At 39.5% G+C, this 23956-nt stretch overlaps 1 protein-coding gene across 4 annotated transcripts in view; it reads left to right on the top strand.

Moving 5' to 3' along the window:
- Window positions 1–23956, top strand: part of Tbce (Tubulin-binding cofactor E) — a 304725-nt gene that overhangs the window by 147310 nt on the left and 133459 nt on the right. For 3 of the 4 annotated variants that reach the window (XM_067136489.2, XM_067136488.2, XM_067136487.2), the window contains 2 exons: window positions 916–1046; window positions 1142–1271. The exons of the other annotated variant lie outside the window; for it this stretch is intronic. In XM_067136489.2, the coding sequence (XP_066992590.1) occupies window positions 916–1046; window positions 1142–1271 (261 nt within the window). The remainder of the gene's footprint in view (window positions 1–915; window positions 1047–1141; window positions 1272–23956) is intronic. 4 annotated transcript variants of the gene reach the window in all.

Genomic DNA, 23956 nt, shown 5'->3' with positions numbered 1-23956 from the left:
TTCTATACGCTTGGCCATCTGGAGTTCCCACTTCGGGTACTTTCATTTCTAGCCAAGCCCTGCATGTTCTAGAAATTTGAGCGAAATCGGTGGTGACGAGTAGGGAATGCCCCCTTGTGAGACACAAGTCTCTCCTCGGCGTCACGGTTGAGATGGTGGTCTGTGTGAAGACAACATTATATAACGATGTGGAGCTTGGCTTTGTCCTTTGGTGTTTTCATGTGTTTATTCTTTCCTTTTTTATGCTAGTGGTTTAATGTTGCACCAATTCAGACACATTTTTTTGTGGCAATGGGATAGGAAAGGGCTAGGAGTGAGAAGGAAGCTACTGTGGCTTTAATTAAAGTACAGCCTCAGCATTTCCCTTTTTAAGAAACAAGTTATCCACTTCCGGAGGTGCATATGGCCGTGAGGTTTACTCAGTCTACACCAAAAATGAGTACCAGGTTTTATTCCTGGAGGCAAAGGCAGCCAGGTGTAAAGCTAACCACTTTACCCCACCAAGTGCCGAGGTTATGGATAGTGTAAGCCTTTACCTTCCACTCCTCCTAGGTCTTTCATGGCCTTGTATGGAGATGACTTTGCTTTTGCCCAGCAGTTGCCTGGTGTGAAGATTAGAAACAATGGAAATCTATTTTCAGGGCTGTGGATAGTGAGGTTCAAATCCGCTATCTCCTGAGTGCAACCTAACAACTACTTGGGCCCAAACTGCTGCCAAGCTGTGCAGTCATCTCTCTCTCTCTGTTTCCTTGTTTGTTCTTGTCTCTTCTTTCTTGCTGCACTAAACTGTCCTTGTGTACATTCTTTGAGTATGTCCTTATCATTCCTTAATGGAGTCAAATGTGGGTATTAATGTTTATACTGCGTTAAAATATGTAAAGTTTCCCTCACAAAATTCTTATTCTTATGTTATAGGTTCCATACAATCATTTTGTGGTGTTAGAGCCCTCTCCATCGAATGTTCTTTCCCAACTGAAATTTCTCGATTTAGATGGTAATCCTATTGACAGTTGGGCAGAGATAAACAAGCTTGGAAAATTACCTTGGTAAGGTGATATGTGTTTGATAGATGTACATTATATGTATGTACGTTTTTATATTCAAGGAGGTCTTTCTACAATCTTATTGTGATTTTCTATAGTCTAGAAACATTGAATGTGTCGAATACTGGTCTAACAGACATCTACTTCCCTACTGAGAAACCTGATCAGAAGACAGACCTCTTTCAAGCGTTAAGGAAACTGTGCATTACAGAGAACAAAATCAGCAAAGTAAGTGTTTCAAGACTTTTTCTTCGATAAGTTGTGTGTAATCTGTAGGTTTATATAGTAAAATAGTTTAAAATTTGAACTCTTCTAAACTATTGCATGTTGTAGAAACATGCAACCAAACCAACTTTCATTGGAAATATCCTGTATGTACAGAAGTATTCAAGGACAAAGAATGCTCTTTTTGTAGACTATTTTTCTAACTGGAAGGATGGTGGCCATCCTGTCTATTGATAATCATCTCAAAGATAACCCTGTATAATATGTGTCCCCAGAACTTTTTACATGGTCCTCTTGTCTATGAGTGAAGATAAACTATTTTTTTAAGCATAGTATAAAGAATAAGAAATCATAAATAAAAAATGGTATTTATAGAATTAACTAAAGATTAAACTAAAGTAGTAATTTATAAGTCCATTTTTCTCTGTTTGAAGATGGTGGTGTATGAAAACATGGAGGCTGTCCTTGTCCTTTCCTCTTTTTATGTTTGTTCTTGTTCCTTCTTTGTGTTGTTCCTTCTTCGCACACTAACCTGTGATCCTTTCCATGTTTGTATCTTTCTATATACTGTATTATTTAATCCATTTTTGTGTGCATCATATTAGAACATAATACTTACAGCTGCTTATCAGAAGCTGTTGTTTTTAACTTATTTTTGATATTGCAAACTGGTCAATAATAAACCAAGTGACGTAACGTGAGACTAATATCAGTTTGTGAATTTAATGGTTTGTCGATGAGTGCACACTCCACATCAGTTTGGCTCATATTCAATATTTTCTTAACGTACTAACATCTGTAAGATGTGCAATATAGTTATTTTGAGAGTTACCCTCAGATCAATTTGTGACTGTAAAAGGAAAAATTTTGTGTACCTTTTGCTAGAGTGCATGAATTTTGAAAAGAGGTCTATTATGCAGAAGTACAGACGTGGCCAAATTATTAGAATAAAATTGTTTTTTCAGAATTTATTGACATAAATTTTTGTTACATTGATAAATTAGGGAGATTGTTGTTTTAGTACTTTGTATCCCACCCTTTAGACTGAATTAGGGCCTTGATTCACCTGGCATCCCGTTAATCAGTGTTTGGCATGCATTTCTGACATCATCGTCCTTAAACCAGATTTCTTGGACCTTACCAATGAGCTCATCCCGTGTTGTTATTTTGGTCTTTCTCAATTTTTTCTTGACAATAGCTCATAGATTTTCAATGGGGTTAATATCTGGGCTATTTCCAGGCCAATCCAGTAAATCTATGCCCTTCTGTCAAAAAAATCCATGACGTTTTTTGCTCTGTGGCATGGGGCACCATCCTGCATAAAGATGCAGTCTTCTCCCCCATACCATCGGTCCATTTGCGGTATCAGCTTGTTTTTCAGCACTTTTATGTACTGATCGTGTTTCATTGTCCCTTCAACAATGTACATTTCCCCGCAACCATGCCATGACATGACACTCCACACCATAATTGCCGTAGGATGTTTCACGGTTTGCTGTATACAGTCGACCTTGAATGCCTCTCCCTCCCTTCGTCTCACATATTGGCTGGTCTCTTCTCCGATGGAGAAGATACTTTCATCGCTGAAGCATACCTGATGAAAGAAATAAAGCTTCCTCTAATAACTGGTCCATTACAGTGTTGTAAAATGTAGCAAACAATGGCAGGTACTTTTGTATTCCATGTAATTATAAAAGTAAATTGAATATATTAGCAGGTTTTAGCTCACAAAATGATTATAAAAATTTTGAAATACTACATACCTTCTTCCATTCATCCGCTGACCAGTTTTGATGAATCTTGGCCCATTGAAGTCGCCGGGAAGCCATGGAAGGTGTAATCTTAGCCTTCTTTCGTGGTCTCTTTGCTTTCAAGCTGCTGTTGAACAACTCTCTTCATACGGATCTGGGGGATATATTAACCCCACACTGCTCCATTGTCTTGCTCAGGTCAGTACTTGTAAGTTTGCGATTACTAATCACAAGATTCTTAAGTTTTCTCGTGCTTCTGGAGCTCAAAATCTTGCTCCGTCCACACTTGCCTGCTCGGTGCTGAGCGTATACCTGTCCACCATTTTCATGTTTTTTAATTCTATTCACTGAAGTTTGTGAAATACCTAATTTCTGGGCTATTGCATGTTGTGTGTAAATCTTTTCAGCAAGTAAGGCCCTTACTATGCCAATTTTTCTTGGGGAAAGGTCACACTTTTTCCCCATAACCTCAAAATATTTCACTCACACAATAATAGAACACAACTGACTCATCAGGGTTAGAACACGCTTTGAATACTTCAAAATACCTTTTAGTTGAACTGTATTACACAAAAACAATGATTAAATTGCAGTGCAAAACAACAGAAACACAAAAGCTATGAACACTCGGCAGTAGTCACAAGGCGGGAAATCTCAGCTGAACAACATGTGCACTTCATTATTCATTTGTTCTTCATTCTTGCCAACTGTTGTCGAGCAAAAGTATCCCAAAGGTACAAAATATATCAAGTACAATTATGCCTATCAGAATTAATCCACCACTTATCTACTTATGGGCATATTCAGCCATTTTAGGCATCATTAGACTGAAATCAAACTTTATTCTAATAATTTGGCCACGTCTGTATATAAAGAGCTTTTAAGCACAGAAGTGAAACATGAGTATATTGAAAAGAATGGACAGTGTTCAGCTTCTGCTTGTTGTTCCATTAAATTAGCATGAGTAATATCAAACACAATATGAAAGAGATGGTCACAGTATTCACTTCTATTGGTATTCCACTTCATGTCACCCGAAATAACCGCTCGTAGTGGATAACATTACTTACATTCATTAAACTGGCTCTCATTGAAAGGTTTTTGAGAAGATGTATTTTAAAGTGTCGTGGGTGATGATGAAAAAAATAAATCAATATGCGATCTGCCTCTGATCACCTGGTTAGACTAGAGAGCGCCGTGTTCATCGACCTCAGAAAGGCTTACAATACTACTAGGTGGTATGAGATCATCTTCAGGGAAATTTGTTGAGAACTTCATGACCCTCTGGCTTTTTTGAGTCTAAGTGGAGAGGCCATATTCTCAATTTTACAGTCAAGAAAATGATGTACTACAGTGACCTATACTGAGTGTCGCACTGTTTGCAATTGTCATCAGTTGCATAGTTACCACTGCTGGACCCTCAATTGTTCGAGTGCGGTAGATAGACAATTTAGCTCTACGTTTGAGCTCAGAAAAAATGGCAATTGCTGAGAGATGACTGCAACAAGCTATTGACAGAGCGGCCCTACAACACAGTTTCTCAGTTGTACACTTCTGTCAATGTCGCCCTGTGCATCCTAACCCAAAGCTCCACTAATGAAACAGTATTCTACAATTGATAGCTTTTGTTGTGAGTGCAATGTGGCTATTGGAGGTTATCTTGAGCGGACTTGTGGTAAGGTACTGTAATCATACTCAAGTACAACCTCCCGATTCTTAGTTTAGGGTATTTTTATAAAAATAATTTGTAATATAAAAGTAGTGAAAATGATGTGATTTTGTTAAGATGTAAGAACATAATATTATAAGAGGAATTTGTAGTTAGAAAATATGTATATCATTATATTTTGTATAAATTTTTGTTTGGGTAAGAATCTGTACATATGTTGTAGTGGTGCAGTTTGATCAAGTCCGTGCAACCTGGAAAACAGTGACTGTACCGGTAAAGTTGGTTGAAAATGTTGCTACAAGTGACTTGGAAACCCAGGGTACAGTCGGAAAGTATAGGCTGAAGATTGTAATTCATCAATGTGGATAAACGCAAGAAATCATTAATTTTCATATCGGCCGTTCGGTAATCAATCCAAAAACTCCGATTTTGAATGAGGTTGTTTTCACTGAGAGATGCTTGGAGATGTGTTAAGGAAAAGTGTTGCTACCAGTGGACTTTTGGAGACGCTACAGCCACGTGGAGCAAGACTATACATACATGACGGTAACCATTACGGATTTATTACAAAGCCATTACAGAGTCATTACTGTAAGAGTTCATTATGGAGTTATTATGACTTCATTATGGATGCATTCTGCGGTTATTGAAAGTTTATTTTCTCAAGAAGGCAGTACATGGTTTTCATTTACTTGTTCAGAGTATGGTGTGTGGTAACTTATATGTGTAATCTGGACCTGTGTTATTTAGCACAGAACTGAGTATTGCTAGATGACACAGTAAGCTAAATATCCTTTGCTTGGTCATTCTTTCTTTCATTCGACATGACATTCATCATTATTAATTCCACAGTAGTTATTTTACATTGTGAAGTTGTATGTGTAGATTCACATAGTTAGGAAAGAGACAGAAGTTGCATTTATAAGAGATCATCACTTTGAAGCCTGACCTTCAAAAGTACGTACATACGAAGGTCGAGTCATAAGTCATGGCAACTATTTTTTTCTTGTGAACAGGAGACAACACGGAAAACCTAAGATATGCATTTGGAAATATAGGGCAGGTACTTGTGCATAGTGCCTGACGACAAATTCTGACTTCAGGAGATTCTCGTAGAAAGTGACAGAACACAGGCCATTGGTAAACATTGTTTTATTATGGTATGGCAGCAAATACACAAGACTACGTACAAAGGACAGGTCTCCACTGGTTACAGACCTTTGAAATAATCACCCAAGGTTTCCACTGTGCATTGCCAACTGTGGGTAGGCGCTGAATACCATTCGCTGCATGTGTATCGCTAACTGTGACACCTCTCTCCGAAATGCTGTTACGATGTCCTCTTTGTTAGCAAACCGTTGTCCACATAATGGCTTCTTGACTTTGGGGATTAGATCATAGTCACGTGGGCTCAGATCAGGCGAATAAGGCGGGTGTGGAAGAACCTCCCATCCCCACCGTTGTAAGCGATGCTGAACGATGGCTGCTTTGTGAGCTGTCGTATTATTGTGTAGGATTATGGCATTGTCCAAAAGATCTGGACGTTTGGTTCGCACTGCATGGCACAATCAGTACAACAGAAAGGAATTGTGATAAACTGCATTGACAGTGTGCCCCTCACGCACTGGATGACACACAAGAACACCTTGACGATCCAATGCCAGGATTACCATAACCTTATTGAGCGACTGATTTTATTGAACCTTGTGTCTCCGTGGTTACCCCTGGTGACGCCATTCATGTGACTGTCTCTTCAGTTCAGGTTGATAAGCACGTGCCCATGTTTCATCGACTGCAATAATGCGATTCAACATGGTTTGTGCTTCTTTCTGAAACCTTTCCAGATTGATGCGACATGTTTCATAACGAGTCCACATCTGTACCTCAGTTAAGTGACATGGCACCCACTTTGCACAAAGTTTACGCATCTGTAGGTCCTCGTGTAAAATGTGCAGTATTGTTGCCGCTGGTATTGATGTATGTTCTTGCAATAAAAACGAGTTGGTCTCTTCACGTGATGACTATTGTTGGTCCTTTGTTTTGTTGTTTCTGGAGTAAATTCAGATAGTTTTCTTATTAGTGGTGTAGAGAATAATCTGGCATGCTACCAGCATTCAATTTCAGGGTTAAATAGTAGCAGGTAAAGTAATGAAGCATGTTTCGAGCCTCATCAGTAGGGCTAGGATTCTGATGATTTTACATTCTCATTTGTAAGACTGACACATTGCTTATATATATATATATATATATATATATATATATGTTTCATGAAAGAATGAGTTCAATGAAGTCTATTTGTTAGGTAATATTTTGCATTTTTTGCCATTTTTGAGGGATAGGGCATTTTTTTTTTTTTTTTTTTGTTGCAAATTTTAGGTTAGTTTGGTCATTTTTTATACTATCTTCAAGAAAGGATTTTTTTTTTTTTAATGTTTAGCTATTTTAATTCTGTATTTTACTAAATTTCTGTGTTGAATATTTTGTTTGATTTCATACAAGCATAACATATATTTTCCAGGGAACTGATACCTCTTCCCCTATTCCCAAAAGTATGCGTATAATGGATTCGCCCATACAAGGAAGTACATTTGCCTCTCGCGTAGGTGGGAGGCTGCAGCTAGCAATGATTCATTGCGTTTGTGGTATTTCTTTGAGCCGGATGTGCTGTTCTATTAGACATGAAGTTACGATATGCCTATAGTAAAGTGTGTCTGTTAAACTAAAACAATTTATTTTGCAATATGGAGAAAGGTTCTTCACCACTGATGGGACAATACTTTATTGCAAACTTTGTGACGTAAGATTGGCTGTTGTAAAAAGGTTTGCGGTGGAACAACATGTATCGCATGAGAAATACAAACATGGTCTGTAACGACTTCAGGATGAAGGAACATTACTACAGCAGAAGCTTCTTGGAGAAACCTGTTCATCCTTTTCACCATTCTTTGAAGAACTGTGTAGAGTGTTTCTTTGTACCGATATCCCATTCAGTAAGTTAAACCACCCTTAACTGTACAGTTTCTTAGAGAAGGACACGGGCAAATCCATACCGGATTCTTCTACGTTTAGGAAAATCTATGTTAGACGATGCTATGAAAAGGTTGGAAGAAATCAGGAAAAGAGTATCGATGGACGAGACGGCAGACTCTTCAGGGCGATTTGTAGCTAACGTGGTAGTAGGAACACTGGATGAGGATGTTCCTGGGCAACACATTCTGCTCTATTGTGAGCATTTAGAAAAAGTGAACAACTCAACAATCAGCAAAGTTCTTGATAAATCGTTGACATTGTTGTGGGCTGATAGCATTCGGCATGACAATGTGTTGTTCTTAGTAACGAATGCAGCCCCCTACATAATCGAGGCTGCTAATTCACTTTGTGCTCTCTATTCTAAAATGGTGCATTTTACTTGTTTGGCCCACGCATTACACCAAGTTGCGGAGGAGGTTTGCGGTCATTTTCCAGAAGTTGACGAATTGATAGGATGTGTGAAAAAGGTATTCTTAAAGGCACCCTCTCGAGTTTCATCTTTCAAGTCAGAAGCTCCAGACATTCCACTTCCTCCTTCTCCAGTTTTGACAAGATGGGGAACCTGGATTGAATCCTGCACGTATTATAGCAAGAACTTACAAGTGGTGAAACAAATCGTGGATTCATTCGACAGCACTGAAGCCACATCAATCAAAGCAGCAGAAAAACTTATGGCAGATAGTGAAATTGCAGGGAAACTTGCTTAAATAAAAGTAAATTTTGGATTTCTTCCTACTGCCATAAATGCTCTGGAAAAGTCGGGAGTACCGCTAGTGCAGCAGTTACAACTTGTACTGAAAGCGGTGAATGATTTGGATCATGCGTGTGGGCAAACTGGGACAAGCTGTGTCTGAGAAGATGGAGGATTTGGAAAAAAATAAAGGATATCAGACAGTGTGTTCAATTGCTAAAATTTTGGCAGGTGAAACATTTTCTCTTTGTGATGTTGACAACAGTGAATTAAATTCAAGTGACATTGTTTCCTTTAAGAATGCTCCTGTTGTGTCGGTGGAGGTAGAAAGGAGCATTTCTATGTATGAAGCTTTGTTGGCTGATAATAGACAATCATTTTCATTTGAAAATTTAATTCAAAACAAAAATCTTCCCCTTGGACCTAAGGTGAACAGGTATGCTTCTGTTCATTGGTGGTACTGTATTTTCATGACTTCGCATTAGAGTTTTGCTCTGCAGTTTGTACTGATGCACGACCAAGGCCACTTTATCATGTATGCCAACTTGTTTTCTCTGCAGTCTGCTGTACGTTAATTAAAGCCACGGCCGCTTCCTTCCCATTCCTAGGCCTTTCCTATCCCATCGTTGCTGTAAGACTTATCTGTGCCGGTGCAGCGTAAAGCCAATTCAAAACAAAATCTGCCCCATGGACCTAAGGTGAACAGGTATGCTTCTGTTCATTGGTGGTACTGTATTTTCATGACTTCGCATTAGAGTTTTGCTCTGCAGTTTGTACTGATGCACGACCAAGGCCACTTTATCATGTATACCAACTTGTTTTCTCTGCAGTCTGTTGATTTGTGTTTCCTGCAATACCTGCTGGTGCAGCAGATTCTTGACCTTGCTAGTGCAGCAGATTCTTGACCTTCCATCCAGATTGTGGGATGCTGGTACCAGAATCACCTTCGCTTGTCTTCCAGCCTCGTGGGTATTATGGACAGTGAACTGGTGGATCAAGCTAGGAAAGAAGCAGTACTGTTATCACTAGGGCCCGGATTTTTAGGTTTTAACCTATTTGTTATTTGCTATTTAATTCACAAATTTTGATATATTTGTTCATTTCACACTTCCTGGAGCAGAATATGTGAATTTCATTGCACCTAAAAAAAAAAACCTAAATGAGGGGTTGACACCTAAAATAACCTAAAGAGCTGTTTTACCTTCTTCAAATAAAGACTGTTATTTTCTCTGCATTGTAAAATTATTTCCACGGCAATTACAAGCAGTAGAACGGAGGGAGTTCATGTTACTATCATTAAATGCAGCACATCCCATGCTTCCCACTACATATGTGACATCTGGTGGCTCCTTGATGCATCTGATAGGTCAGAAGGAACGTAAAGTTTCGCCTCCAGTCGTCCATAGAGAGTACAGCCGGCAGAGTGTGTTGTGACTGGTTCCTGCCGCAATTACTGTATAGCGAAATAATGCCTAAATCGCACTTATTGAGAAAGTGGATTGCTACAGATGGATTCACTACAGACGGTCGAGTAGTCTTCTGTCAGGCATACTCCAAAGAAATAAGTTTCTCTTAACTGATCTAAAACGTGCATTGCAATACCCTAGCTCGCTTACTGAAGAGTACTTAGGATTTGGATTCTTCATTTCAGGTTAAATGTGAGCAGAAATCCCATCTTGAGCAGCATAAATCTGCAGCTGCTCACATGGCTAGCATAGCGAGGAGAAATAAGTCCAGCAACAACAGTAAGCAACCGTTTATTTCTTCCACAGTTGGCAAGCCTGAAGATAACTTTAACTTTCGCCTGTGTCAGGCGTTGATGTCTGCAAACGTACCCTGGAACGTGCTAAGTAACCTGACCATGAAAACATTCTTAGGAGACATCAGCGGCCGCAGTATACCTAATGAATCCACTTTAAGGAAGAATTATTTGCATCCTGTTTACCAGAAGACATTACATAAAATAAGAGAAGATATAGGCGATCACTATATTTGGTGTTCTGTTGATGAAACATCTGACAGTTACGGTCGCTTCATTGTGAATGTGGTAGTAGGTAAGCTGGATCAAAATGAACCAGGTAACGCTCATCTAATTCCTTGTAAAGAAATAGAACAAACTAACAATAGCACAATAGCCTGAGCTGTGAGGGATGCTTTACGCATATTGTGGCCAGCAAAGAATCAAATAGTAAGTTCCTTTTGTTAGTGACAGACAATGCTGCCTACATGTTGAAGGCAGGGCAGGTTCTACAGTCCTTCTACCAGAGAATGCTACACGTTACGTGCTTGGCCCACGGCCTGCACCGCCTTGCGGAGGAGATTAGAAGCAATTTCAGTGACGTCAATAGCGTGGTTTCTTCAGTCAAGAAAGTTTTCCTCAAAGCCCCAACACGTGTACAGTTGTTCAAAGAGAAATTTCCAACAACACCTCTTCCACCTGAGCCGATACTTACCCGCTGGGGAACTTGGCTGTCTGCTGCTATTTAATATGCTGAGCACCTTGAAGAAATTAAAAATGTCGTCAATGACTTGGATGAAACAGAAGCTTCCTGCATCGCAAAGGCCAAGAAATCGCTCGAGTGCCCGACCCTCGTCACTTCCCTAGCATATATTAAGACACATTTTTGTTTTATACCAGAAGCTATTCTCCAGTTGGAAGGTGCAACCTTGCCACTCAAAGATTCCCTGGATATCATTGGCAATGTTTCCAGAAGAGAAATACCTGGGCCATTGGGAGTGGCATGTTCTTTGAAGCTACAGAAGATTCTTCAACGCAATCCTGATTTTGAAGATATGAAAGTCATCAACTCGGTATTACAGGGTGAAAAGTATTCAGGAAAATTACCTCTACAACCTAATGCATTAGCATCTATGTACTACACTCCAATGATGTCATGTTCCGTTGAAAGAACTTTTTCGTCATATAAGAATGTGTTACGTGACAACAGGAAATCATTTATGCCAGGCAATTTGGGTATGTACGTGCTTATTTACTGCAATGCCAAAACATAACTTACAAAGGAAACAGTACAGTGTATTCTCTGTGTATTTTTATGAATATGACAATGTAAACTTTTGTGAAATAAGTACATAAATAAATTTTACAGAACTACGAAAACCAAAAACATCGCTGCCTGGAGGCAAAAACCTAAAATAACCTATTTTAAGAATTCAAAAAAACCTAAAGTGAAGGTTTATGCCACCTAAAAATCCGGGCCCTAGTTATCACCTAGAGCAGTTAACATACCTGCTAGGGATATTTGTTCTCAGCTATGCCAAATCATCTCAGCGTTCTGGGAGTTGGAATGGCTATCCAAATTCCCAACAAGCTGAGAGTAATTAAGATGACAACTTCCATGCGGCGATCCTCTTTCCGTCCTTCATAAAGATAAGCCATGGTTCTATATAGGCTGAGGATAGGTCATATAAGAGATATGCACTTTTACCTCCTAAAGAGAGAAGACCACCTCTGTGTGTTCATGCGGTGCTGAATAGACTGGCCCACATCCACACAGAGTGCGGCTATCTCTCTAGACTAAGGCGGAATCTTGGCCTGCAGGAGATACTCTACTCCTACTAGCCAGTGATGAGAATACTGCTGATCTCATTATTTGCTTTATATGTTTGTGGATTAATCAAGCATATACAATTTTCACTTGTTCTGTTACTCGGGGATCTTTTGTTTTTATGTGTTTGTATCCATTTCAGCTTAATAAAATCATTTTTGTTTTATGTTTTACTTCAATTTTAAATTTGTTTGGAATAACTACCTATGTTTGTTTCCATTTACAGTAAAACCTCGATAATTCGAAATCAGTTAATCCAAAATGTTGCCTAATTTGAAGCAGCTTTCGTTCCCGGAAACATGAGGTACGATTTTGCATGTTATTTAAAATGTTTAATTCGAAATACGGATAATTCGTAATTTGAAGAACAATGTCGGTCCCATTACCGAAATTCAGACTTTTAATTCGAAACTGCCTTTACATATTGATAAAAATAGTATAATACAGAGTAATTTAAATTCAAAATTTCTCCGCATCATGAAAGAACATGTATCCGGAACGTGCAGGGGTAACTTTCCGCACTTTCACCCACTTCGGCGTATCTGCAGTGTGTGGAATCGTAATTATTTTGTATTCAGCGTTTTAAGGAACGCCACAATATCACATAGCAGGTAGTGTGCGGAAAGGTAGAATCCGCAAACACTGGCGATGCCGACAGTTGGTGAAAAAGCGTAGCTTATGTAATCAATTCGTACGCACGAAACAATATTGTCAATGTCGATGAAACTGCAATTTTTTTTTTTTTTTTTTTTTTTTTAATGCTGAGGCCAACTGGACTTATGGTTTTAAAGGAGAGAATTGCCAGCCGAGAAATGTACTGTGTTGTAATGCAGTGCACACGGAAGTGAGAGACTTCCTTCCCCTGTCATAGGAAAGTTCAAAAAGCCACGATGTTTTAAGGGCGTCGGGCACTTTCCGTGCAAGTATAAGACATCTAAAAATGCAAACAGTACATTAATCCAAAATATAAATCATTTGAACAGGGGGGAGCCAGCATAATTTGTCCTCTTCTTTGAATCGTGTTTTTTCCCCCTTTCATTGCGTGAGGTTATGTTTGCTATTGTTTTATCCAAGTGGATTATTTAAATAATGTAAATGCACCTTGTTGGATACATTTCTGAAATAGTGTTCTCCATGGCATTTCAAAAGTTTAAACTGAGATTCAAGGTGATTGCATGAATTAATGGGTCTTAGAAGTGCCATGTCACTAGAATTGGGTCATTCATGAACTAACTAGTTCATTTGAACGACTCTTTTAATTGAACTGGCACGAGTTCATTCAAATATTTTGAACGGGTTGTTCATGCGAGCATAGAGCATGTCAGAGGACAAAGACCTCAGCACCATCTATTGTAAAATGTACGTACTAGCTCGCACCTCGTTCATTGAACGATGTGCTGCGAGGGCTGTTTCCATGAAGACAGCACAAATGAACTACCTCGTTCATTTGAACGACAAAATAAGCTCGCACGTAAATGGCCAATGGCGTGCCGTATTAATGATGACAGCACATCTCCTCTCACACTTCTGAACTGGTGGCGGCACTGTGCATTGGGTACTTGTTTTCTGTTTGTGATAGGAGCTCCGAAAGACACACTTCTCACATCGACCTCGCTATAGGGCATATCCAATCACAGCTTTCCTACTATTTTTGCTCGGCCGGGTTGCTCGTCAACTGTAATCAGCTCCCCGCCGACCTTAAAAAGCAAGTGGGCGAACTCCGCACTGGATGTGTGCCATATCAACCACAACCACTACAACGACTACCACAATATCCGCCTTCACCCTTCAATGCCTCCTTCTCACAACTTGAACTTACTCCCATCCCTCCCCAGTAATGTCTTCATCTGTTCCTATGCAACTCACTTCAGAATGCCCTGAAACGTCTGCATCTACTACCGCAACCGTCGCACCGTCACCTGCGTCGTTTGCAGTGTTGCTACAACCATCACTGAACAAGAAGTCTTCCAGGAACTTCATGCAACAGGAGTTCCAACACGGTGGGCATTCCACGTACTGAACTCTTCTGGACCGACCACTTTAGTACGTCTCCATCTACCGACAGAAGAAGCAGTCCATCACCTCATCACCAATGGAGCGCATATCTACCGATGTCATCATCCAGTGGAACTCTCTCGCTCTCCTCCTCGAGCTTTCCCCAGATGTCCTTCCGTCGCTACACGTCATCACACCCGGCCAGCTCATCTTCTCTATCAACCTCGTCACTATTACACCCACCACTTTTCGCAACTGTTCCGTTCTTCCACCCTCCTCCACATACAGATCTCTGTCGACTCCTCACAACTTCCCTAAGTCACATCACTGCAGCCCTACAACTCCTCAATTCTTCGACCCTGGCACTCCCGTTTAACACCACTCCTTCTACACACCCACTTTATCTCGCATCTCCCTAGTCAAGAGACTATTCCTCCTCTATGACTTTGTAACATCGTTTTCCCATCTTTCTCCTTCCTCACACCTCACTCTCACTACACAACTCCTGGCCCGAGAGAGCGCGTCACGCTTTGAGGGGCCTGCCCTGTCCTTCAGGCGGGGAATGAAAACTTATTTGATGATGACGGCTCTGAATGACGACAATCAAATTCCAAGTTCGCAGAATATCGTACTTGCCTGCTAGCTATAACAGAGCTCATATTTGTTCGAGTCCGGTCTTATGCAAGATACAGTCCACAATACACACAATGGGGTGATAAAGTCGCTGGTGTACCTCTTCGAAAAAATAAAAACATGTTTACAGTCTGGCATTTACGTACTGTAAGCGTTCTATAATACACGACAGTTGTGGGAATCATACACGAGCACTGGTAAATAAATACTTTGTCTACACACAATATAATCAATGTCAGCAACATGAGGCACAACGAAATCACACGCACTTGGAGCGGACTAACAAAATCATGTTATCACATGGTAACCGACACGAGACTACGGTATTGTATTCAGTACGCATAGGTTATCTTAAGATGAATGTCTTGGCGTAGAAGAATAATCAACTAAAACAACAACATATGTTAAAATTCATACCACATAGAAAAAGCTCATAAATTTCAAGGTGCCCAAATCTGACAGCCTCTTGATTTACTGGCATGTGAAAGAACTCCTGCGGGATATAATTTTGGCTCCTCGATGTCTATGGAAACCGTAACAATAAATGGGGCTGTTAAACAGTTCAGATATTACTGTTCAGAAATAATAGCTGCTCAGCCCTTTTTCCTTTGAGACAATTCCTATTCTCGATCACTATCTGTCCTGTCCCATGCATAATGAGATGTATGTAGTAGTGGTTAAAATTAGGTGGTGATCGACAGAAAACTGTAGAAGTTCATAATTTCAGTCATTATTCCCCTTATCACAATGTAATAGTAATGGAAATATTAAGGGAATTCATTTTTACACACCAATAGAGCATATCAAAAGTTAACGGGCTTCTGATAAATTCACCTGCATATATCCTACCGTCAGTTGGTAGGGCCTGACACATCCTACTCTGATGAGTGTAGTGTCAGGCATAAGGAAAAACACTGGTTTTATAGAGTAAACACTTGAAAAGACTTATACCTTACATTGTAATATTAGTTATTCAGGAATATTCCTTATTAACAGGGCGTTTCCACAGGATTCTTCTTCCCCAGCTCTTTAACAGCTAAAAAGGACAATCATCATCTCAGAGAAATGTTTTCCCATGGATAAAACCGGTAAATAGCTTCTCTCTCAAACTCAAACAGCTGATCCATATGCCCCTCGAACCGCCGAGCTTTAAATACCGTAAGGGGTGGGGTGCGTTGGAAGTCTATATGGTTTGTCATTCATATTAAGGGAGGACAAAGACCTAAGCAAGCACCATCTATCGTAAAATATACGCACTAGCTCACGCCACTATGCTGTACCTAAGATGCTCATAATAAACTACCTCGTTCATTTGAACGACTTCATTCTTTGAACGAAGTGCCACAAGAGCTGTTTCCATGTAGACATCACAAATGAACTACCTCGTTCATTTGAACGACTTCGTTCATTTAACAAAGTGCCATGAGAGCTTTTTCTATGAAGACAGCACTAATGAAATACCTCGTTCATTTGAACCACAAATGAGCTTGCACACAAATGGCCGCCAATGGCATATCGTGTTAATGGTCAAGTGACAGCACATCTCTCAGACTTCTCAACTGGGGAAGGCGTTATACAACATAAGAAAGATAATCTGTCTCTCATTCTCTCGTAGATACCATTTCTTCACTTAGGCAGACTGGCAGCGGCATTTTTTATTTTCGTGCTCATATTAAACTAACTCGTTCATTTGAACGAAGTGCCGTGAGGGCTGTTCTATGACATCACCTCAAGAATTACCTTGTTCATTTGAACGACTCAAGGCTATGAACGATATCTAATGAACTAGTTCAAGCAAATGAACTAACTAGACCCATCTCTAATATTCACTGTACTGTTGTTATAATGCAGACGGAAGCGAGAGACTTTCTTCCCTCGTCATAGTAAATACAGCCAGTCACAATCTCAATGAAATCTCAGAGAAACCCAACATACTCTTCGATCTATTTATCACTTTCCTCAGAAACAATAATGCAGCCAACCTAAACTCAATCCTAAATTTAATCAAAGGTACTTTTCCAAGACAATTACACTTTCTCCCGCACCCTTCAGCCCCACCTTAAGCCCTCTTCCTAAGCCATATTTCATTTCAATACAAGAACTTACTGATTTCCATGATTATAATTTTTACAACACCCCATTTATACTTTATTCTTTGTTAAAAACCTCTTATTATGTATATTCCTTGTATTATTAACTATTACCATAACATCTCATTTCACTTGTTATTCTTTAAAATAATATTGTCTTAGGATTTCGCCACAAATGATCTTTGCTCCAATACGGCTGATGATGACCCCTAGATGGGTCGAAACTAGTACCGTATAATTTTGTAATCTTGTGAATATATTGTATTGAAAAGGTGGAAACATTTAAGTTATTATTATTATTACTTATAGCAAATACAGTCTCTACTGTATTTAGTCATAGGAAAGTTCGATAAGTCGCAATGTTTTAAGGGCACCAGGTACTTACTGTGTAAGTACAGGACATCTAAAATGCATACAGTACAGTAATCCAATGAAAAAAGCACTTGCACAGGGGAGCCAGTATAGATTTCTCCTAGTCATTGAATCATGTTTTCTTTCGTTTGATTACATTGCATGAGGTTTGCCAGTGAGTTATCCAAGTTCATTATTTGAATACTGTAAATGCACCTTATTGGATACATTTTGGAAATAGTTTTTTTCCCATGGCATTTGAGAGGCTTAAACTGTGAATCAAGATTAGTTGCATGCAGTAACAGGTCCTGAAATATATTGTGATGCTGCAAGGGTTGGCATTTCCGAATTACGTGTTGGCGGTTAATTCACAATCACGTAAAGTCTGATTTTTGTGTCCCAACAACTTCGAATTAACGAGGTTTTACTGTAATCTTTGAAGAGAGGATGGTTGCCTAGTAGTACTTCTTAAAACAAGATTCACCACCACCACGACCACTGAACTGAAATTACAATTATATAGTTGTTGGTGAAACAGTTGAGCATAAAGAATCATGAGACAGTGAATGTCCTTGTTGCCTATGATGATGTAAGTGAATAACTCCATCCTGTAAAAATAAAAATTGTTTGAACACGGTAATTTGGATAGTGTAATTATACTTTAAACACTAGGGGCCGATTTCAGAAATGATGACTAGTTTTAAGCTTTAGACAAGGTCTGCCTAAACAGCATCTAAGTTATGCACAGTGTTCCATGCATAAACAACATTCAGCTGATGTTTAACTAGACGTCTTTTAAAGTCTCAATACTGGTTCAAAAATGAAAATCCTACTGTCGGCAGCCCTGAAGATGGTTTCCATGGTTTCCTATTTTTACACCAGGCAAATGCTGGGGCTGTACCTTAATTAAGGCCATGGCCGCTTCCTTCCCAGTCCTAGCTCTTTCCATCGTCACCATAAAACCTATCTGTGTTGGTGCGACGTAAAGCCAACAAAAAAAAAAAAATGAAAATAGAAGTATCTTCCATGCAACTCTTTGCTTGTCACAACCAATGAAATTCGTCGGTGCGCTCGCCAAATGTTAGTCACCTGTCGTCTTCCTACACATTCCACAAATATGGCTAAGCATGAGCATGGCTTGCCCACAGATAAGAATATTGCTTTCAGAGGAAATGAAATCTCATAACATTATCGAGACTAAAGCGACACACTACCTTACGAGGAAGTGTAGCTTTGATTAGTGTTGTTACAGTGAATATAATCTAAATTGCATCGGCAAAGGGAAGATGAAACTATAGTACAATGTCACAGAATGAGTTGTAGGGGCCATGTAGATGTAGCTTGCATTCTGGAGATCATATCCCGTTTGTACACCGAACAAATAGTGGGACTGTTATTATGGCCACGGCCCTTCCTTCCCAGTCCTTGCCTCTTCCTATCTCATAGTTGCCAAAAACTTACTGAAATTAGCACAACAGGTATCCGCAATAATAAAAAAAAAGCACACACACACACACAACCTACTTTGTAGTGTCACTATCCCTTCCAGCCCTGAGAGATTTTTTGTCTGAATTTTTCTGTGTAATGTATGTTTATACCATTGTTTGGCATGCAGAATCAGGGAAAAATATTTTTCTTAAATTCCAAAATTGAATCCTTCTCTAGCATGTTTGTGCTGATTAGGTTTTATTTAATTCCACATAACCCTCGTAGTGGCCGTCATTTACCCTGTAGTGGCAGCAATATTTTACCGGTGTTGCAGACTCTTAGTATAAATTGTGTCAAAAATCATTGACATGTTATACATACTAAAACAGCACACCCTTTTATCGTCCAGAGTACAAGGAATAAGAATATGATTGTACTAAAGAAGTTATTTATCATCCAAAGAATGTAAGACCAAAAATATATTGAATTTGTTTATATTATTTATTTTTGCAAACGTTTTGCTATATATAATGTGTTTATATTTAGGTAAATTTAAAAAAAATGACATATACAAAAGGTGCACCAGTTCATAGCGAAACAGGAACGCCCGTACTTTAGCTTAGTGGAGAGCATGGATTGACGCCTGGGCGTGTACGGTCCATGCTCGGAGAGTACAAGAGAGAAGGGTAGTGCAATAAGTTCATTTTAAAGTGGAACTTGCAATTTATTCAAGAAAACATAGAAATTACATCACCTTCACAGGTGAAGGGTTTGAGTGTCCTGAAAGATGTGGAGAAGGTGTCATCCCTCAGCGTCGGCATCGTCCCACGTCGCTGAATTCCTCACTTCCCACCAAGGTACCACGTCATCCCACAGCGGTTGTCAACCCTCTATGTTAAAGGAGAGACTCGAACCTGGGGTCGTTCATCTGGTGATAGTGCAGCGTGGAATAGTTGATCAGCTTTGTATTCCACAAAAGTCCCATGAAGGGTGTAGAGAAATGTAAGAGTTTCGCACCACAGAATGTCAATAGAATCTGATACGACACTTCTCTACCGCACTGCACTGCAAGTTGTGGCAAGACACTGTTTATTAGCTGAACAAGTTCCACTGTAAATGGTGTTGGACGCACATTACTATGAAAAAAATGGATTCAGAATCACAGTTCTGTGAAAATAATAGAAATTAACACTGTTCATAAAATAGTCACTGTCGAACTTGAAGTGATAGGCAACGAAAAAATAATTGGAACTTTCTGAGATTCAACTGTATACAACTTCACTTAATCTCAGTGTGAAGAGAAATAAATTGAGTCCTACGGACACAGTCTTTCGTACTGTTTGTAATGAGTACGGAGAAGCAAATGCAGTTATTTAGCAAACACACACACACACACGTGGAAATATATTAAAGTTTCTATGAAGACAGTAAAGAAACACTTTATGACTCCTAACACACAGTCTCACGAAAACCAAGTTCCATTAAGACAGTCTTAATCAAAAAATCACACAGTCTCTCAGAAATAAATTCTCCACTGAGGCACAGTTTTACAAGTAGCTTAACATAATCTCTTGGCAGTAAATGTAGACACAGTCTTTCACGAGGGGATTTAACACAGTCTAATGAAAAGAAATGTTAGCACAGTCTTTCATGAAGTGAATTAACACACTCTTTGAAAATAAATGTCGGCATATTCTTATGAAAAGAAATGTCGGCAGTTTTTCACGAAGTTAATTAACACAGTTTTTGAAAAGATGTGTACTTTCACTAGGGCACAGTTTCATGAAATAACTTGACACAGTCTCTCGAAGAGGAAACAATGTTTCACTAAGGCACAGTCTTTACGCACCAAGTCCTTCACACTCTTGTAACAGCACAGTTTCAAAAATATCTACGAGACAGCGATTATTGTATAGTCTCTGCAATACGAAATTCACAAGACAAAAATAATGTTAATCAGCTCGACAGATTGACATTACAAATGAACAAGTTTTCTGCTTGCACGCGAAGTTAGAGTCCGATGAGGTTATGTTCGATGCTTGTATCGCATATTTTCTATCACCGGTCCTTAGCCGGACAAAGTAACAGACTGTACTACCGCAGCTGGCACATGACGAAATTACACATTCCCACTGTCTACTACGGGGCTGGCGAGCTCCTTATATTGCCCTAGGTCGGATGGCCAGACTGAAAATATGAGCTTCTTTAAAATTTTATAACTCGGCCATCCTTCCGCCAATTATCATGAAATTTTGGTCAGTAGTATTTGTGATCCAGGCCTACAAGGTGACATTCTTCAGATGATGATCGGACATCCCGTTCGTGATATAATGACATCGAAGCGAATGGAACATTCGATCGTGGCGTCACTTTGCCTTGGCTGGTACTCTGCAGCGAGAGATCACTTGCACGCAGTCACCCATGATGCCTGCGCGCTCGGCGCTCGTTTTAAATCCAAATAGACAGGTGTTAGCACGTTCTCCTCAAGAAATACATGAACGGCGATTGCTGACAAGGCATTCCAATTTCATCTCCCACCTGCTCAGCGAAAAAGAAAATTGTTGGACGATTTTCTTTTTATTTATCTCCTAGTAAAGTATTTCTTGAGGTTGGCAAAGTTGATCCCTTGACGTTACCATCCATTCTTCCTACTGTTCAATGATGATCCAAGTTTTTCCCAAGTACTTCATGGGTATCGGATAAGGCCGTTTCTTATAAGGTGAAGTGTCAGTAACATCTAAGTGGTGTTCAAAACCATTGATAACTCCAGGTTTATCAGAAAACACATCTGGAAATTTCTCAAAAAGCTCTTGCATCGTCTCTGCCGCTTCATTATCATAATCTGGGCTTTCAGCTACACTGGCATAAATTGTGAATTGTCAGTGGTCCTCGTTAAACTCATCATCGATGATGGATGCTATCTGGTCCTCTACGTGTCCCACTTCCTCAGGTCTCCCCTCTTCATGGATGCACTCTTTGACAGGCGGAGTCTCGCTCATCTCGCCTTCTACTATGTCCACCGGGGTCTCAAATTCCGGTTGCTTCACTTCATTACAGGCAACCAACTGTAGCTCTACAGATTTAACGCAAAATTTAATCAGGCTAGCAGGATAATCAATGATTCCCCCATGCTGAATGAGGAAGTCCGATCCAAGGATTAAATCAAATTTCATCTGAGTCAAAATTAAAAATAGATGTTGGAACTTAACATCACCAATTTCTAACTCAGGAAACACCTGGAATTTACATTTAATAGTCTTGTCAGGAACTATGCCTTTAACCTTAACTTGGACAACAGGTAGGATAGAAATATTGGTCGTCTCTCGCGCCACATCTATCAATTTTTGCGAAATTAGTGAGGCTTGTGACCTTGAGTCCACTAAAAAATTGACAATTATATTGCCTAGCTTAATACTTATAATCGATAAACCGCACTGTATCTGAGGCTGTCGTTGTGTTGCATCCTCATACAGTAAATCCGAATTCTCTAAATACCAATGATTGATGGCTGTACTATATATTATTTCTCCTTCCTCCGGGTTTTCAGGCAATCTCCTTATTGCTTCGTCAATTTTTTTTTGCACCCGTAGTTTCGGGATTCATTTCTGTTCTCTCATTTCTTCTTTGAACCTCTGCCTGGTATTCCAAAGAAGCTGCTCCAGGTAGACCTTCTTCCCTGTTCTTATTTCTTACTAATTCTCTAGTCTCTCTCCAACGTTTCTCTAATTCATCCCGCTGGGAGTTCCTATTATCATTAGGTTGGCTAGCTGCCTGCCTCCACGAAGGTCCTTGTTGATACGTGGCCCTCTCTTCGTATGGACGCTTTCTATATCTTCTGTACCAGAACGGTACGTCTCAACGAGTTTCTCTCTCTTCTTGCGGTTCTGGGTTTACTCGAACCGGAGCCTTCACTTCCACGGGGTTAGCCGTAGTTTCTTTGGTTCTTCTAGGTTTTGTTATGTTCTGAGTGTGAGCAGTATCGAGTTTTCTCAGGACGTCATCAAGCTGCTCTAAGTCCTGGACGTTTGCTGCTACCATATCTCCGGAACATTTGGAGGGAATTGCAGTGTTATGACCTGAATAAGTTCTTGCTCTGGCAAAGGAGGGTCGAAAAACTGTATCTTTTTAAGCTGAGATATGAGAAAGTCTGAGTATCGTGAGGAATTGATGGAAGTGTTATACTTTCTGGAGTATAATTGCTGAGTTTCAGAACTCCAAAATCGTCTAAATAGGGCTTCCTTAAATTCTTGGTAAGTGCTGATACTAAATTTGAAAGCAGTGTACCACATTAACGCCCTGCCTTCTAACAATCGAGATGCTATACATAATTGACGGTCTGTTTTAATATGATTTTCCTGAAAATATTCTTCAAGGTTAAGGAGAAACTCTTTAGCTGTATACTCCTCCTTCCCCAAAAATTTGGCTGGTTTTTCCTCAGTCATTTCAAAAGCTGTGGAAACATTCATGGTTTCTCCACTAGTATTGTGAAGGCTAGATGATAAGTCATCCTGTTTGATTTGAGATTCTTTACTGCTGAGAGATTCCATATTTCCTTGAAGTTCGAGTTTTAGGGTTTTTAATTTTCCCCTGTATGGAATTCTCAATCTCTTTGACCTCCCTCTCTAATAGATTCATGAAGTTTGTCTTGAATAGAAGCCATTTTGGTTTATGCAAGTGATAATTGAGCATGGGACTCTTGAAATTCTCCATTTAAACTTTCTACCTCTTTAAGGACTTAATCTTTCATTTATCTTCGTAAACTTAGAATCCATTCTTTTGTTAGACTCTTTAAATTGTTTCTCAATTTTGGCACCTGCATTATTGAGTCTACATTCCAAATTATTATTTACTTCTGCCAAATTTTTATCAACAGATTCAGTTAATTTTACAAGGTTTGCCTCATTAACCTTCCTAAGCTGAGTGATATTGCGATTAGTTACTTCATTAGCCTCCCTAAGCTGACCTATACTAGCATTAGTGGCCTCCAGAAGACTTTCTAAAGCAGCGTTATACTCCTTAAGTTGAGCTCCTAAAGTATTATAAGTAGCATCAATACGACTTTCTAAGTTAACGCAAAATTGGTTCATGCCAGTGTTAGTGGCATCAATACAACTTCCTAATGCAGCATTAGATTCTCTAAGTTGAGCCCCTAAAGTAGCATTTGATTCAGCAATCCTACGCCCTAGATTAGTGTTACTTTCTGTAATCCTGTCATTTAGACTGACTTTTAAAGCCTCAATAGCAGCTCATTTATTCTCCGTACGAGGGCTATGCCGAAAGTTTTTAGCAGAGTGTGAGAAAAATATTTTATTTGCGAAACAACAATTACAACTTTTCAAAATACTCTCCATTAGCACGTATACATTTTTCCATTCTCTGAAACCACTTAGAAAACGTTTCAGTCCAAGCTTCTTTCGGGATGTCACTTAGTGCACTCTCGTATGCTGCAATGCCCTCTTCATCTGACGAAAACCGCTGCCCACG

The sequence above is a fragment of the Anabrus simplex genome, chromosome 1 (assembly GCF_040414725.1).
Source record: "Anabrus simplex isolate iqAnaSimp1 chromosome 1, ASM4041472v1, whole genome shotgun sequence".
NCBI classification, from domain to species: domain Eukaryota; kingdom Metazoa; phylum Arthropoda; class Insecta; order Orthoptera; family Tettigoniidae; genus Anabrus; species Anabrus simplex.
The sequence above is the reverse complement of the archived record's forward strand: the minus strand, read 5'-3'. Positions and strand labels throughout refer to the sequence as shown.